The sequence below is a fragment of the Seriola lalandi genome, unplaced genomic scaffold (assembly GCF_002814215.2).
Source record: "Seriola lalandi dorsalis isolate HSWRI2012SDOR001 ecotype SW California unplaced genomic scaffold, Sedor1 jcf7180002054748, whole genome shotgun sequence".
Classification (NCBI taxonomy): domain Eukaryota; kingdom Metazoa; phylum Chordata; class Actinopteri; order Carangiformes; family Carangidae; genus Seriola; species Seriola lalandi.
The window spans coordinates 5,643,691-5,662,126 of record NW_019525301.1 but is presented as its reverse complement, the minus strand read 5'-3'; the positions used below and the strand labels follow the sequence as shown (position 1 = coordinate 5,662,126).

At 42.4% G+C, this 18,436-nt stretch overlaps 1 protein-coding gene across 1 annotated transcript in view; it reads right to left on the bottom strand.

The window, feature by feature from the left end:
• Nucleotides 1–18,436, bottom strand: part of cntn2 (contactin 2) — a 65,219-nt gene that overhangs the window by 14,915 nt on the left and 31,868 nt on the right. Inside the window, exons 2-13 of the mRNA XM_023424651.2 lie at nt 16,649–16,809; nt 12,113–12,254; nt 9,965–10,140; nt 9,771–9,866; nt 9,347–9,559; nt 7,641–7,743; nt 7,313–7,494; nt 7,076–7,212; nt 5,239–5,368; nt 4,850–5,000; nt 1,843–1,970; nt 1,568–1,743 (exon numbers count right to left, since the gene is read on the bottom strand). Coding sequence (XP_023280419.1) covers nt 1,568–1,743; nt 1,843–1,970; nt 4,850–5,000; nt 5,239–5,368; nt 7,076–7,212; nt 7,313–7,494; nt 7,641–7,743; nt 9,347–9,559; nt 9,771–9,866; nt 9,965–10,140; nt 12,113–12,254; nt 16,649–16,706 — 1,692 coding nt within the window. The 5' untranslated portion in view covers nt 16,707–16,809. The remainder of the gene's footprint in view (nt 1–1,567; nt 1,744–1,842; nt 1,971–4,849; nt 5,001–5,238; nt 5,369–7,075; nt 7,213–7,312; nt 7,495–7,640; nt 7,744–9,346; nt 9,560–9,770; nt 9,867–9,964; nt 10,141–12,112; nt 12,255–16,648; nt 16,810–18,436) is intronic.

The window sequence follows — 18,436 nt, the reverse complement described above, 5'->3', positions numbered from 1 at the left end:
ACAATTTGTAGATTATCTTCTCCATAAATCGACTAATCGTCGGAAAATCATGAATAATACTAGTTAGAAAAAGCTCATGTTGGGGGCGCCCTGGTGAAGGCTCACTCCCAACCCTCAGCCCCTTGCTGCATGTCATCCCCTCCCTCTCTCCCTCCCTGACTTTCCTGTCTCTCTCTCACTGCAACTATCAAATTAAAGGCAAATGATGCCCAAAAAATAACTTAATAAAGCAAATAACCAAAATCAAGAAGCTGGAACAGGGGATTGTTTGTTTTAATAGTTGTTGATACTTTTCTGTCATTCATCTAACCAATGAATCCACTGTGTTGCAGGTTATAGGCGTGTATTGATCCCAAGCTGATATTGGATATTGGTCCGATACTGACTCAGATAGCTGGATCAGGTATCAGTGACAACAGGGCCGATATATTCAATCCAGTCCCATGTTATTCTATGTTTACATCTATATGTGTGCACTACATCAGGAGTGTGCTGGTAGACTATGAGGAGCGCTAAGGTAGCATGGAGGGAGCTAAAAACAATGCTTCAGGTATTTAACCCTTTCTACGCCAACAAGTTCTACAGCTACTGACAATATCTGCAAAGCCAGTGTTTTGAGGTGTGACAGCAGCACTGAAAATTATAACACAACCAACAACTGACACAACAAGTAACCAAAAGTTCAATCAAACAAACAGGGCGATTCGAAAAACAAATGTTCCTCACAGATAAAACATTGATCCAGTCTCTTCCACACAGTGAGGCAAACAGCTGATTGAATAAACTGGTATGGGATCAGTACTTGGTATCAGCTCTTAACCAAAGCCCAGGTATCATATCAGGACTGAAAAAAAACGCATCGGTGCATCCCTGACAGGGGGTGAGTCAGCCCAGCAGCACAGTCTCAATGAGAAGTCCTCAAAGAGAAACGCCACAGAGACTTCTGGACCGATGCAGCAGGATTTGTCCCGGTGTGTCTGACGGCCACTGCGACTGTGGCTGTCCTTTTTCTATTATTGAGGGCGGGTGCTCATCAACCCAAAGCTGCACGGGTCGACAGCGACGCAGTGTTTCAACCAACAGATGTCGCAGCTGGGCTTTCTAACAATTATATCTTAGATTTCCAACTGAGCTGCTCCAAATGAACCCATGCTCAGGCGTGGTGGGCCAGCAAGGCGTAGAACACACTGGCAGAAACCCTGGTTACTGAGCTATGAACCTTAGAAACAGTGTCTAGATAGACCTGGTTCTGTACCAGAAGCTGACTGAACCTCAAAGACGGACTGAAGACAGTCTGAAAGCATCTGTAAAAGTCTCTTCATATTCTATATTTCTGCTTCTTTTCATCAAATCCCATGAAAAGACCCACTACAGCTCCAGCTGCACCATCTTCTCTAGTTTGAGCAGCATGTGCTAAAAACTAGTGTCCAGCAGTTTTAGGAATTTTAAGATAAACTATATATTTGTGTGGTGTTTTAAAAGATTTACACCCTCATTTTACCAAACAGTTGTACAGACAAAGAATTGTCCCAACCACCTTCTCTCCACCATACACCACAGGACTCACCCCTTCCACCCGATGGTACGGCCCGGCAGAGTCCTCCACGTCCAGCAGGACCCCGTTGAGGGCCCAGGTGAAGGTCAGGTCCATGGTGGGATCATGGGAGGCGTGGCACTGCAGCGTCACATTCTCGCCCTGATTGATGTCAGCGTTGGAGGGAGCCAGTGTGATCTTAGTGGCATCTGAAAGAACAGAGCTGGGTCAGATGAAATCCAGCAGAAGAAATGTTTCTGGGTAATTAATAAAAGAATAGTCTGAGATTTTGTCATGTATGTGTGTACCTCTGACAGACAGGTGTCCGGTGCTGTTGGCCTTGCCCAGGTAGTTTTCAGCAAAGCAGGTGTATTTTCCTTCATCTGCCCGGCTGATGTTGTAGATCCACAACACTCCATCTGATGTCACAGTGACTCTGAGGAGACACAGGTGGGTCAACAGCGCCTCCAGCTGGTTGCTCACAGTACTGCTCTCAGGTGATGCAGTCCAATACAGTTTCACTAACTATGGCTGTACATATGTTCGGTACTGACATATTCTTGAATATGTCACATGAATTTCATATTTACACTGACAGAAACAACAGTATCACTCATTATATCCAGTTCAGTTTAGCATCTTGTTTTTGGTTCCTCTTTGATTCAAGTCATATCAATTAATTAAATTCTGCTTCTGATGATCTTCATGATTCAATGAGGTGAAATGAGAACAAACTAGAATATTAGAAAACTAGAAATAATTTCACTCACAAAAGTGAAACTGAGGATAAACTGTAAATAAGAGCAAGAATTATCATTTATTTCCCTCATCAGTCCGATGATGAACAAACTGTTATGAACATGTGATGCAGATAAAACAGTTAAAGTTAATGTCAGACTGTTTCTGCTGCAGAGGAGAGAAAGAAAAGAGGAGAGGAGTAGTTGATGTCTGATGAGTCAGTCTGACTGAAATGTTTTTTTACAATAAAGGAAATATTGAACAGTGTGTGGATCATTGTTGGTTTAGTTTTTCTCATTTCTCATGTTGTTCTGAGTTGCAGTGATGAAGAAGAGAGTAAAAGCATCATCACTGTCAGGAGTCCTGTCAGATTAAAGAACCTGTGTTTAGGTCAAATGAAGTTATAATAGTTATTTCGTTTCTTAGAATTCTTAGAAGCTCTGTTTTAATTCATAAATATCTACTGATCTTTGTTATTGATCAATTTATTGCAAACTCTTTTGTCCCTGTCAGGATCCTTTTAGGTTAGGAGTTCAGCATCAGTTACTATGGTGATTGGTGACCAATGCTGTAGGACTGAAGGCTCAGAGTTAAACTTGAAGTTACCTCAATGACCTCAGATCCTGCTTCATGGTACAGGACTCAGGCATCTCTGCATGATCTCATGTTTGTACTAAATAATGGCAAAATGTGTTTTATTCTCAACAAACTACAACAGCAGTTCACATCTCCGACATCAATCAATCCAGTCTTACACATATGTGGGAGCTTGACTCGACAGCTATCTGTCTACATTATTTGAATGAGGAGCACGGAGTCAACAGATGGAGGCGGGGCCAGCTCCAGAAATGACCAATTACATGAGTTCCTCTCATCCCCTTTAAAGGCAGCAACAGGGAGGGAGAGGCTGAGAGAGAAACGTTCATCTCCATTAACCACCTGACAAACACACAACACATCGCCCCAAATCTGCTGCCAGCGTCACAAGTAAGTGATGTGTGTTGGTGCATGCAGCTGCTGGAACATCAGCAGGGTGGTTAAACTGTCCTCATGTTAAATGACTGGTGAACACACAAGCTAGCTTGCAAACACATACATAACATTAGACTAACGCTAGCTTCATTCTAAAGCTGAATGATGTGAAAAAAACATCATACTGTGATGATTTTGGCAGATATTTCAAATTGTGACATGAGTCATTTTTAATTTTCACTGGTAAAAAATATAAAAATAATGTGAATTTTGTTGGGTCTGTACCAAACAAGCATGTTAACTTATGTCTGGAGAATATCATTTGTCTCTGACGCACCACAATGTTTGTCTTTATGAAGGTCTGTTGTGACACGTTTTTATCTAAAATATTGCAGCTCCTGTAATTTGGATATTGCACTTGGTCCTGCTGTGATTTAGATAAGATTTTGTTAAATTTTTCAGCCCTAATTAATTCACATACTCAAATGTCCATGTCCATTTACCTTTGCAAAGGAGTTCAAAGATCTGTCCTCACCTGAGGAACCAGTGAGGCGGGGGAACCAGAGAAGTGTTGCTGTGGATGTATGGATCCTAGCTACTGTCTACACATTTGTCAGTAATCCCTGCTTGCAAATATTTTTTTCATAGGCGAGTGCAGGCAAGGGAAATGAATCCAGCGATGTGACTGGTCAAACTCTACTTGTTTTGATTTTAGATTGGCCGGACGCTCATTGACCTGAGGACAACTGGTCAAACTCATAGACAGCTGCAGCTTTTTGTGTTCCTATCATCCTTACCGCGGACAAACCTTTATTCTAAAGCCCTTACATACAGGATAGTTTTGAGCTTTAGCATACATGTTGTATTTAGTGATATCTTTGAGCACATGTGTTTCTTAGGATTGTCTTTTTCTCTAAGTATGAACGTATGCTTTTTTTAATATGTGCTTTTATTATTTTGAATCCATATTGTGCTTAATATTTCTTACTTAGTAACAGTGAGATGGTGCAGGTTTATATATTAACATCTAATAACATCTAATAACATCTAATTTTACAGTTGTGTTTCTGATGTCATGTAGCCACTCCCCCTATGGTGGTTCACAGATGCACTTCATCAAATAATCAAGCAATTATCTTCTATCCTCAGATGTTTATATATACATGGTCTGAGTTACCACTGTCTCTTACGCTGATGATGGCTTATAGCTTAAACAGGTTCATTGTTTGCCCCATATTAAAATATTAGACTATTTTACTGTGAGTGCCAGCATCTCCCTCAGCTTTTTGTGTAGTTTTGACTGACACATGGTCCCAGTGTACTCTGATGTCAGAGTGTGCGCAGGTTGGCCGGTCTTTTAATGTTAAATCCTGACTGATAGAGATTTAAATCACTGCAGAGGTGATGCTGCTGTGCTTCCTGTAAAATCAGAAACTGCAGATTGAAGACAGATCATTTCTACTGGTGTGATGAACTCAGTCCACATGGAACAACAGTGCTGATGTTTCTGCTGAATTCCAGGTCACAGGATTGCAAGGTTTTAAAATGTAAAGTGATTGCACTGCACTGTGAATGAAAACCACATTGACCCTGTTACTACTCTACCTGCTACTGTTGGTGAGCAGCTCCGTCCCACGGCTCCAGAACAGGCTGGGCTTCGGGGCGGCTCGAGGGCGACACTCGATCTTCACCTGCCCCCCTCTGGCTGCTGGGATCAGCTTCCGTACCGGATTCAGTCTGAAGTCTGGGGCCTGAACTGGAGGAACAGGAAGCAAGATGGAGGAACAGAGTACAGAGAGCAGAACAGGGAGGAGGGCATGAGGTGATGGATGGATGAGATGCAGAGAGAGGGAAGGATGGAGAGAGTCAGATGAAAGAAGATGGAGGAATAGTGACTCATTACCTTGAGCCAGTATTAAACTGTTAAACTTCAATCTGCATAAAGAAAAATCTGTCACAGCATCAGTCTCAGGGACAGCGGAGCCTCCTCCTACCTTGGACTCTGAGCTCAGCGGTGGAGTAGATGGTGCCATGTTTGTTTTCAGCCACACACTGGTACATCCCAGAATCCTCCAGGGCCAGGTTACTGATCTTCAGACGAGCTCCATTCACCTCCACCCGGTCCTTAGAGAAGAGAGGGAAATGAGGGGGGGGGGTGAAGCACATGTTTAGGGTACTCCGTGTGTGGGAATTAACATAGTAACATAGTCTTCTTCACTCAGTGAGGAGGAAGAGCCCTGTTCACATCCACTCTCTGTCTGCGGATATTTCTTCAGCCTGTACCTGCCCCATGTAGATTTATTTCTTATTATCATTTTTATAATATTAATATGGGACGACACGGTGGAACAGTGGTTATCAATGTTGCCTCACAGCGAGAAGGTTCTGGATTTGACCCCTGCCTTTCTGTGTGGAGTTTGCATGTTCTCGCTGTGCCTGTGTGGGTTCTCTCTGGGTACTCCGGGTACACCACAGTCCAAAGACGTGCACATTATGTTAATTGGCCACTCTAAAGTGCCCATAGGTGTCAATGTGAGTGTGAATGGTTGTTTGTCTCTATGAGTCAGCCCTGTGATCGACTGGCAACCTGCCCAGGGTGTACCAATGTACCTTGCCCAATGTCAGCTGGGATTGGCTGCAGGCCCCCTGCAACCCTATAAGGATAAGTGGTATAGATAATGGATGGATGGATATTAATATAATATTAATATGATTTTGTACTTCTGTCTGACTATTATTAAGTCTCTATGTGAGACATCATTTACTAATAAACTTTATAGTCTGGTTGAAACATGAGTTTTCCCAGAATTTAATTCTTCTTCTCTGCTCTTAAACAGTAGCCTACACAGGAACTTGTGCTGTGTAGCCATTGGCAGCTACTGTTAGAGCAGTGAAGAAGAACTTGATTTCCAGTAAATGGTGTGACGTTAGCCATTAGCAACATGTTAGAGTGGAAAGGCCCATCAGTAAAAAGACAACATGTTCAGTATGTAGGGCTTTAATATGGAGGAGTGGCTCAGTGCCAGGACAACTGGTGAGGGAAGTGACTGACAGTTCCGTTAGAGTTCATCATTCATGTGTCTGTTCACGTTACAAAGAGTTTATCCTGAGTTATAAAAACATGACAGACAGGGTCAGTACTACACAGCTGTTAAAATAACTTCTTTAATGCACTGGTATCAGATCAGTTCCCAGGATTGGCTGAAACACAAGTTCAGTTATCAGATCATCTAAGCCCTGTGTGAATCAGGCTTCAGCTTGCTGTGTCAGTGTCAGTGTCAGTGTCAGTGTCAGTGTGAGTGTCAGTGATGACAGTGAGTAAATAAACGTATGTAGTAATTCACCACGTATATGGTCAAATTCACACATCAGAGGAGAGGCTCAGAGCCTCCTCTCTTCTGATTGGCTCACTGACCAGTTGTTACTAGCGCTCCAGAGAGAAGCCTGAGAGAGGAGATGTAAAACTACACTCAGATGATTTTTGGTTCTTAAAACCACAAATATATCTTCTTATGGATCAACACCTCAAATAAAACACTGTGTAAAATATGGAGCTTTAATAGAAAGACATTATTTCCCTCTAACACTGTAAGTTAGTATGAAAACTGGTAGACTTTCTTTGAGTCAAATTATTCCCTCCAATTGAATAAAAGGAGGATGTGAATGTTTCACATCAACTCTTTTTTTTAAAACAAGGTTTACTGACCATTTGTTGGGGAAGAGGAAGCTACAGCTAAATTAGCAGTGCTGGAATGAGTGTGTTCACATAGATTTGTGTGCGGAGGTGCTGTGTATACACTACAGTGCGACAGTACTGCCTGTGTGTGTCACCTGTGTGCTGAGTGGCTGTCCGTTGCGTAGCCAGCGTATGGAGGGGCGTGGTTTACCAGCAGCAACACAGCTCCAGTGCAGCTCTGAGCTGATCTCCACCTCTGAGTCGCTCATCACCTGCAGCCACTCGGGCTGAGCTGGAGGGTGGAGAAGAATGACCAGCAGGACACAGTGAAGTGAAGATGTACTGACAGACAGAGACATGAAACCTGATAACAACACACGTCTGTTCTCCACCTTGCACAGTGATGCGTCCCTGGTATGTGTCACTTCCTTCAGAGTTGTAGGCTTCACACTCGTAAACACCCTCATCATCGAAGGAGAGGAATGGCAGGGTGAGGGTGGGGCCATCAGCAGAGGAGCCCGCCTTGGACGGCATCAGTCCATCCACCTTCCTCCATCGCAGTTTAGGAACTGGACTGTTGACAGAGAGTGGAGGGAGGGTGGAGGTGATATAGAGGGAGAGGAGGTGAAACAGTACAGAGGGAGGATTAAAGGAGGATAGATGTTACTGAACAGGACACAGCGCACAACAGATCCAGTGATGTCCGAGGTGGGGACTTACTTTCCATAGGCGAAGCACTCTAACTGGACGGTGTGTCCTGCCAGGGCATAGGTCTCTGTTGGGAAGCGTACCTTAATGCTCGGAGCCGACTTCCTGGGATTCGCTGAAATAAAATAAACTGTAAATATTCAGATGAATTCATGTTCACATTGTGCAGCTCTGATCTGATCTAAGAACCTGCTGCCATGACGTTTGGACACCCAAGATCCACAGAGGAGGGTTTCTGAGGATTGTGGGCACTACCTGACCTTTCCTTTGGCACCATGTACCAGGACCCTGTGAGGTAAAATCTAATGGGCAGATACCAAATAAATGTACTGAGCATGTGGAGTTCTCCAGATGATTAACTCTTTCCATTCTGAGCTCTAGATAAATAATTAGTGTCCATGTAACACACAGTGTAGGAGCAGGGCCCAGTGTTAAAGTCAGACGTTCAGGAACTATGAAGAAGCAGTCACTTCATCTTGTATTGTTGTGTGTTAGAGAAAATAGCTGTGCACTGAGTCTACAGCTGCTTCAGGAAGTATTCAGACCCCTGCACTTGTGTTGTAGATTTGATTTTAAATGGATCCGTCTCCTCTCCGCAAACCATAGCGACAAAGTGAAAACACATTTTTAGAAATTTTTGCAAATGTATTAAAAATCAAAAACTAAAATCTCTCATTTCCAAAAGTCTTCAGACCCTCAGTCCAGTTCTTTGTAGGACCCCCTTCAGCAGCAGTTCCAGCCTCAGTCTGCTTGAGTCTCTATAGACTCAGACTGGACAGGAAGTGTCTGTGATCTGTCCTCTTCAGGTCTCTCCAAAAATGGACTATGGACATGCTTCAGTGTACCAATGGTGTCATCCAGCTGCTGACCAGGTCCTGGTGTTTGGAGATCAGAGAGTTTGGTTCCTCCTTGTCTCGGAGTCTTTCAAGTCTGTCTGTAAGACTCCAGCAGATTGTCTCATGTCTTTGACCCTCAGTGTCTCTGTCTCGTCTCTCCACCATAAACACCTGACTGATGCTCCTCCTTCCAGCAGCTTCTCCATCTCTGCAGAGGAATTCTGAAGCTCCTCCCTGACCCAGGTCCTTCTCACCTGGTCCCTCAGTTTGTCTGGACACCAGCTCTAGAAGAGTCCTGGTTCCAGACGTGTTCCACGGTTCTCCTGAGAACACTCAGAGCTTTGTGTCCTGATCTCTGTCTCACCACAGAGCTCTACAGAGTCCAGACCTGCAGGTGAACTGTGGGACCTGATACACACAGGTGTGATTCTCTCTCTCTCTCTCAACTGTCCATTCAGCTCAGTTCCCCACAGGTGTCAAGATCTAGATTCATCTCAAAGATAACGAAATCAAACAGGAAACAGCCGACCACAGTTTGGAGCCACAGAAAAGTGTCTGAAGGCTTTTTTGTCTTTTAATAAATCTCTAAAAACATGTTTTCACTTTTCCATCATGGGTTATTGATTGTAGACTGATGGACAAAAATTAAATCTACAACATAATAAAGTGAAGTTTTTTGTTTTGTTACATTAAAAATGTGTTTTGCAAAGTAAAGTTTTAAAAAAACAAACTTGAGGTTTATTTGAATCAGTATCTGATAATCAGGCCTAATAAATAATCAATAACGTCCGGGATGCTAAAGTGAATTCTGCTCCACACAGTCAGCATCCTGCTGACCTGCACGGTGAAGCTACATGTGGCTGTTAGCATCAGCCTCCATACCATCAGGCATCACCGTGAGCTGGTTGGCTTTGCTGAAGGTGCTCTTGGTGCTGATATCCAGGCTGATGGTGGTGAAGCAGTAGTAGTTCCCTGTGTCATTGGGCTCTGCTTTAGCCACGTATAGGTTCCCTGTCACCTGCGACACGAACATACGGCCATCTGTTCTTTGGATGAAGTTGGGAAACTCGTTGAGAAGCCAGCGGTAAGACAGAGCTGCAGAAAGGAGACAAGGACAAATCACACTCATCAGGAATCCAGGCAGAAGCAAAACTGAGCACATTTCCAGCCTGTGGCCTGTGGCAGGTTTTATGTGAAGGTAAACTCTCATGAGGTTAAACCATCCTCCACCTGACAGCTCATCCTTCTCTGTGGTTTAAAGACTAGCTTCCCAGCAGCAGTAAGAACCCTGAAGCAGAGGGGATACCTGGGTAATGTGGAGGCGGCTGGCAGGCCAGGAAGGTTCCTAGGCCCTCGTATGCTGTCTGAGGACTCCTGCTGTCTGAGGGGAAGTCATGGAGGTCTGGAGAAAGAGAGGGAAAGGATTACTACCCCATTAGTAGAAGAAGAAGCAGTAAGATAGAGTGACACTTGAAGAGGTTTAAACTCCTCTGCTCTCACAGCCAAACTTCACGTTCGCAGCTCTGCTGATGATGGTCCCGCAGCGGTTGATGGCCATACACTGGTACGAGCCTGCGTCTCGGGCGGAGTCGGGACCATTGATCACCAGGTTGCCGGCCACCAAGGTGTAACGGACGTCCAAGCCAAGCGGGACATCTGTGCCGTTCACAAGCCACCTGCAAGACAAAGAGCAGGGCAAACTGTAAGCGTCCCAAAGAGAACATAGTAAACATGACAAGATAACAAGGCCCAGAGTGTCAGAGGCTGAAGAGTCAGGATGTAGGTGACCTGTCTGACATGCTGCAGTCAGAGCTGAGGTCAACACATCTAAAGAAGCTCAGGGTGGTGTCTCCTCCAGAGTTACCTGGGCAGGTAACGTTTGCTTCTATCTCCAAGCCAAGCTCAGCTAAACTAGTCTATCAACAAAAGGTCTCCCAACTTTGGATCTGAGCCGTGATCTGGTGATGAGAGACATATCAGGTTCACAAACATAAACCACTATGAATCAAAGTTTTGACTGACTGAGCTGCAAATAAAACCAGAACAATAATGCGCACAGTATATACACACATATGAGCCACAAACTGCTGAGCTCTGTTTCATGCACCGACACAAAACTGACACATAATATGAGAATATGTCAGAATACTGTAGCTGAAGGTCTGTCCTTCAAATCAGCTCCCAGCCCATACAGAAATGTAATATATCACATATATGTTCCTATATCAACAGTGATGTTGCAATATGTGTCACCTACAGTATATTATTATCACACATATACATCTTCTGATATATGAAAATGTATGTTTCTAACATATGTGAAATACCAATAGTGAAACAGAAGTCTATGTGGAGAAAACTATGAATCACTTTTCATTGCTTTCACATAAAATGCATTCAGTGACCACAGTTACCAAAATTCATGAACTCCTTTCTCAGTCAGAGTCCACCACCTGCAAAACACTTCTGCAGCACATTTTTCAAATGCTGACACACTTTGTTCAAAACAGTTAAAAACACAATCAAAACAGAATGATGGGAAAAAATGTCTGCATTTCTGCGGCAGCCACATTGAAATCTATAGAAAATAATATCATAATACTGACAAAAAAATGAAATAATAATAATTCCAAACACAGCTGAGTGCAGTTAGCAGGTGAAAACCTACCCAGGTGACCTGTGTTTGGCCTCATTACTGTAGCATGCAGATAAAAGGGGATGGCTTCTGAATGTTTGGGTTTTTTTTGGAAATATGGATCAAAGAGGACAGGCTGGTGGAGGCTGGTGGAGGCTGGTGGAGAGAGAAGAGTGGCAAGGAGAGGGAAAAGAGGAAGGCGAGGAAGACCAAGAGCTGTGGTCTCTGATGAGATAAGGGCCACAATTATTGAGCATGTTGGTCAGGAAGCGTTTTTGAGGTGAGATGAACTGTTGAGCTGAGATGCATGTTTGTAACTGTGTGAAGAGTTTTGAAAAAGTAGTTTCAGTATTGACCAATGCTTGTTAGCAATTGAAAAAAACTCTAATCTTTTCTTTATTTATCATTCAGCACTTACAGTTATTTTTCTCGATCTTCATTTATTGTAATTATTGAATTATTTGTTAATTTGTTTATTAATTGTATTTCTCTTTTTTTTTCAATTGTTTAACTTGGATAATGTTCAAGGACTCTATCTTCATATCACCAGTTTAATACCCGCGAATGTACATTAACATAATTTTATAATCCTGTTTTACTATGAAAATCAGCAGTGATACAACAGTTTACTGAACGTTCTTTGGCTGAGTGAAACATATTTGAAAATAAAATACTTGTTTCACTCTCACACTGGTCAACGTATCAAAGTATGATGGAAACCAGCATGACCTGGATTTATTTACCATCATTTTTTCACCACTTCCTAATGATATCATTCATTAAATTAACCTGAAATGGATTAACCAATCAAAATGATTCCTTCTCTGACTGTCAGCAGTGGTACTGAAATTTAAGTACCACTTTAATTTAGACTTTTTAAAGGTGTGTGTGTGTGTGTGTGGGTGTGTGTGTGTGTGTGTGTGTGTGTGTGTGTGTGTGGGTGTGTGGATGTGTGGGTGTGTGTGTCTGTGTGTGTGGGTGTGTAGGTGTGTAGGTGGGTGTGTGTTACCCACCTGTAGGAGGCAGCTGGACTTGCTCTGGCCTGACAGCTCAGGGTCACCTTGCCTTCATTCAGGCCCTCTGGGTAAATTGTGCCGCTTGGCTGTTCTTCAAACACCGGGCCGCTGTCATGACCCGACACACACACATCTCCACCTGGAAAAATTTTTAACAACACACAAAGTTACACAACAAACCTAGAGCCAAACGTTTCCTGACGGGGAGGACCTTAGGTAATGTCCTAGACACTACTTCCTGTCAGCCACAACTTTTAACCTCTTGTCCTTTGTCCAAGTTTTAACCTCATGATTCTGACGTTTGAAGCTGAGACGTCTGGTCTGTTTTGTTTTCAGTCACTTTGTCACAATCAAGAAAAGAGAGCTGCTTCTCTCTACTTGTAAAGAACTGTTTTCTGCAGTGTTTGATTTTGCTCCTGTTCTACCTGTTCCTAACATGACCAACAAACATTACATAACAGTTCAGTGTGTTCTTTCCTTAATCTGCCTTTAATGAGCTGAGAATAAAAGACACGCTGAAAAACACAAGCAAGATCAACGTCTTACAAATTCAGTAGCGACCCCATTCTGGGAGAGTTTGCCACTAATCTTTTATCCTGTTCAGCAGCTGAACATTTAATACAACACAAATGTAGATAGTGTCGTAAATATGATATAACCTCTGTAAAAGGCTGAAAGAATATTAACTTTTTGAGAAAATGATGGAAATACATGAAATCTAATTACAGAGTACTTATTATTGTGTTGGTTGTATATATGTACACTACTTCTATGGTGGGTACTCAAGTCAAACTGCATGGTCCTCTTATCATATGCAGTGATAATAACATATCATATTTAACAACATTTGATGAACTTTTAATACAAGTGTTTTTATAGGCTAATCTGAATTACTTTAAGTGGGCAAGCATTGAGCGACATTAAGTTTAATCACTTTTACGTCACTTTGGTACAGTAGATGACATTATGTTGATATTTGGCATTTACCTCCTCATTTACTTTATATTCAATATATATAATATTTGCTATACGAGCAGCTCTGCAAACATAAATTCTGACAGGAATAAATAAGACTGTTCAACATAATAATAAGTAATAATAATCCAACATCACATGTAATATAATAACAGAACTCTGTTCTACAGAATGACTCATTTACTTTTGACACCTAGGTAACCTCTGTACTTTTATGCGGGGCTGGATATCAAACTTCAACACTGTTATGAACCAACCAACTTCGTTTGATACTATCGAGGATTGATGTCTCATTTAATACCTCAGGAGTAAATGAGTAAATCTCATTAGCGTCAATGAGCCAATCAGCGATGCAGTGTGTGTAAAGTGTGTAAAGTTAAAGTTAAACTAAAACATTATTTGTACTGTAATGTGTATTGTAATTTTATTTATTTATTTGTTTATTCCATAGGGACAATGCATGTTAATGAACATCAGTATAAAATACACGGATTGTAGCAAAAATGCTAATTTACATCCACAGTCCCTGAGCAGGTAACATAAAACAAAAACATTACAATTCACAATACACTACTACAAATATAAAACACATAAAAAGACAAATTCATTTGGTTGCATACTGAGTTAAAAGTGATCACAGATCTGGTTTGACTTAATGTTTGAGATGAGATGTGCCACAGCCCTCTGTGGGGCAAGTCCATGCAAAACCTTATAAATAAAACCGTCATAATAATAATAATAATTTAAAAAAGTAATTCACTCAATAGAATATATTTTTACAGTACTGCAATGATGAAATGTAGGTGTTTTTTTTTGTTGTTTTTTTCATCTAAAACTTTTCTTTTTCTTAAAATGGATTTGAGAAAAGTATAATAAAAGGAGCTATCAGTTTCCTCTGCTGCTGAACCTTGTTTCTTGTCAGGAGCAGGTGATTGTGTCCTGACAAGAGCTTCAACCATCATTGTCTTTACAAGACAAGAGGTTATAATATTCCTTCTGAGCAGCTACGTCTTCAGGACAGACTGGAGGCTACAGTGAGGAGACAGGCCAGGGCTAGCTGGTTAGCATGCTAACTTCTGTAGTAGAAAAGACGTGACAGAGACAAGAGTTAACATTGACGTTTGTCTCCACCTCTGGACACAGCTGTTGGTGAGTAAAGGAATGAAGTTTGATGCTGAACTCACAACATTTCTTCTAGACTGATAAGTAAACAGCTGCTAATGCTAACACTAGCTATGTAGCAATAGCTAAACTTACATATAGCTCCTTTAAGGTGCAGAGTGCCAGGTCATCAGTATCTAGTTTGGGGCTGTGACACAGCTGGAGCTGGCAGTGTCTTTGTTCATCGGTGTGGACGCTCACATCGTTATCGTTGAAGTTTCTGTTTCTGATGGGGAGGGAAGTTGGTCCTGAAGCTTGCTGCTGTATTTACACCTTAAAGAAGGTGTTGGCTACAAACATAGGTACAGTCTGTGACAGGGTGGGGGTGGAGGGTCCTGTGTGTTTTCAGTACTTCACAAACATAAAGAAAACCTTCTGCAGGAATACTCTCCATCGTGCAGATGTTCTCTGAGCAGACTCAGCTCTGCTGTGTACACTCAGTCTCAGCTCATGGTTATGTGAAATGTGTTTTGATTTTCACAGACAGCAACAATCTGAAAGAAACTTCTTTCATCCTTCAAATATTTCATTTGGCTTTTTGCCCACGGCAGAAAACATGTTATAAGACCTTGGACAAGAGTTGTGTGTGTGTGAGTGTACAGCTCTCTCACTGCACTCACACAAACACACACACACACACACACACACACACACACACACACACACACACACACAGTTAGACCCTATGTTACCTCAACAATAAATCAATAAAGACCTGCCTCTAAAAAAAAGTCTGACGTTCTGGAGTTGAAGGAAATAAAGAATAAACTATTGTGGATCCAGAAGGAGGCTGTGTGTGTGTGTGTGAGAGACTGAATAAGAAAGATAATCTGTCTCTGGCCCCGGTGGTTCACCTGGTGCAGCACGTGCTAATAGGTTTAGTCCTTGTCCCAGCAGCCCGGGTTTGAGTCTGGCCTGTGGGCCCTAGCTGCATGTCATCCTCCTTTATCTGTCTCTCTCTCTCTCTCTCTCTCTCTCTCTCTCTCTCTCACTATGAGTGAGATAAAGGCAAAAGCCTGAAAAATAACTAAAAAAAAAGAAAGATATTGTGTCTCTTCTACCTTTCTCTCTGAGTGATCATGTTACAGTAAATCCAGCTGAAATCACAGCTCAGTCTTTGTCTTTCATTTACGTGTTTGGTGATTTTGTCAGACGACGTCACAGTTATAAAATCAGGATTTGACCATAGGTCCAGACAGATACTAGGTTTAGACCTGGTCTTGTTAGACAACATCAGGGAAAGGCTGCAAAATAACAATGACGCCATTTGGCATCTTAAAAGACTGAGTTCGACACTTTGCTGTTTGCTTGTGGGGAAAAATGAAATTTTCAAATGAATATTGATCATTGGAATGAGCTTTTTACTCCAGCGGGGGACACTGTCTGTCTAACCTATCATATGTCCTTGGCTGTTGTTCTCTTCACTTACTCTGACAAAATGTGTAAAACTAGCACCAGGAATCCATCATGATACTATGATCATCTGAGAGGTGATGTCAGGTAGGGCTGGGTGGTCTGATGATCCTACATCATGGACAATCTTACCTTTGATCTATGATCTACTCTTCAGATGAATCATACAGGTCTCCTCATTAAAAGTTATTATATTTAGATATGTAAATTAAAAGTTTAGTCTCTTTTAACCAGCCCATGATTACTAGCTAGCCCCCTAACCACAGCTGGAGACATGTAGCTCCACATGAACCAGTTCTCCACCTGAACAGAACAAGAACCACCTTCACCAGCTGCAGTCCAACATAGAGGAGTTACAGTCTGCCCGCGGGGGCCGAGACCTGCCTGAAGGCCGGGAGACAGGAAGCAGAGTGAAGAATAACGGCAAGTGGCGATACAAATCACAACTTCCAGTCAGGATTTTCAGAATAAAACCAGAGTGGAAACAGGATACAGAGATTTGTGAGTTGGGCCTTTGAGTTGAAGTGTCCAGTGTGCACAATTAGTCATGTGATCATGAGTTCAACTAAATCTGTGAGCAGACTGATTCAGATCGTGAATCATGAATCTACCTAAAAATATTCATTCGATGCCATTTATACCAACATGGTGGAGAAAGGTGAGGCTACCTCACATTAACTTTACTTTGTTTCCATCCATCTGTTTTTATGCTAATTTGCAATTTGACCCAAGTTTGATGGAAACAGACTTAAATAAATGATAACGTACATGAAGCAGCCGTAAATGACGTGACAAAAAGTGTAGAGCGATGATTTGATTGGCTATAAAACTCTTCTGCCTGGATAAACAATCAGTGTCATTAAGTGGAACATGTGAGTAAACCTGGTTCTAATGTTAATTATCAACACCAACACTGGCTCTGTAAGCCACCTTAAGACCCACATTTGTGTGTGTGTGTGTGTGTGTGTGTTGATCTGAACTTACCGACTGCTTCCCTCAGAGCCACTGAGCTGAGTAGCAGCAGACACAGAAGGCGCTCCATGATCTGGATCCAGCTGGACTACAACAGGATCACAAACAAACCAGGAGCAGATGGGATCAAAACCTGTTCACCTTGCCTCACAGGAAGGAGTTCCAGTTTGGACCTGTGCAGAAAAACAGAACAAGATCACGTTCATGAGAAACTCTTCCAGCAAACAACAGTAAAATGCACTCAGTTAGAATCACCTCATGGACAAGAGGTCAGTCCAAGCCCCTTCTTTCAAATTGTCTTGGTATTGCTGAACTTCACTATTTTGCAGGTCACCATTCATTCAGCACTTTGTGCTCATTTTGTTTATTTCAAGAAGCAAATAAAGTATGTCATATATCATACAATAGAAAAAGTATAGAATCATTTTTCATGAAAAAAAATGATAACATTTTTACTAAATGACTTAATGTGAAGAAATAACAGTTTTGATGTTATGTCAAAGAAGTCTATGTATTGTGTTGCAGAAATACTGAAGTTAACATGCTAGCCAGCTAGCCCCATCCTGTCCCATCTCCTAACACCACTTTGTACCTCAAGAGGTGATAGTGATTCCCTGTGGCATCCAGTGTGCTCTCAGTCCAACATGACAGGATAAAGAAGGAGCTGATCAGAGGGCATGTTGAAAATGGAACAATAAACACAACAATGGGTGAAGTTCTTGGCAAGCGACCACCACTACCATCACCACCACCATCACCGCCATCACCACCACCATCACCGCCATCAGCACCACCATCACCACCACCACCACTACCATCACCACCACCATCACCGCCATCACCACCACCATCACCGCCATCACCACTACCATCACCACCACCATCACCATCACCGCCATCACCACCACCATCACCGCCATCAGCACCACCATCACCGCCATCAGCACCACCATCAGCACCACCACCACTACCATCACCACCACCATCACCGCCATCACCACCACCATCACCACTTTCCACTCCTGGCAAGAAACCACGTTCGGAGTCAAAGAAAAGAAGTGATGGAAATAGAAAACCAGGGTTAATGTTGCCGTTACTGAACATACGAACATTTCTCCTAGACTGGTAAGTAAACAGCTGTTAATGCTAATGTTAGCTATGTAGCAATAGAAAAAATGTCGATCTAGCACCTTTTAGTTAATCTAACTCATGTCTGAACAGAGCAAATTCCACCAGCTGGTGCAGACTTACAGGTGAGGTTGAAAGTTCTTGAAAAAGCCAGTAAATGGACATGAGATTTTTGTCAAACTGGTTATTCCTAAGGTCAAGACTGAACTTCACACTCAAATTTAAAGTTAAAACCTAGTATATGGCCAGACCATGTTGTAGGTTATTTAGCATTCAGCCTAGTGTGATCTGATTTAATCTCTATCTGTTTGCTTCTCCCCTCCTCTCACTGCTCACGGTAGACGTTGTCCTGATCAAAAGCCATGGTTCCATCTCTACGTTTTTTCAGGTGTCCCGGTGCAATAGCAGGTGATGTGTCTACAGCAGGACTAAAACACAACAGCGAAAGGCAAAGAGAACCTGGAGCGCTTTGTCTTCACAATGCACAAGTTTAGTAAACCGCAATGCGGCCTTGAGGAGCACCTTGAGAGGTGGACTCAGTGAGCCGAATTGAGACCTCCTCGAGAGGTGGCCTCATTTCAGTTCTATGTTAGCAACACTGCAGGCTGTAAACACCCACCTAATACAAACTGTTTATGCCAATTCATTTTGAAAGAGTTACAGCCAATGGGG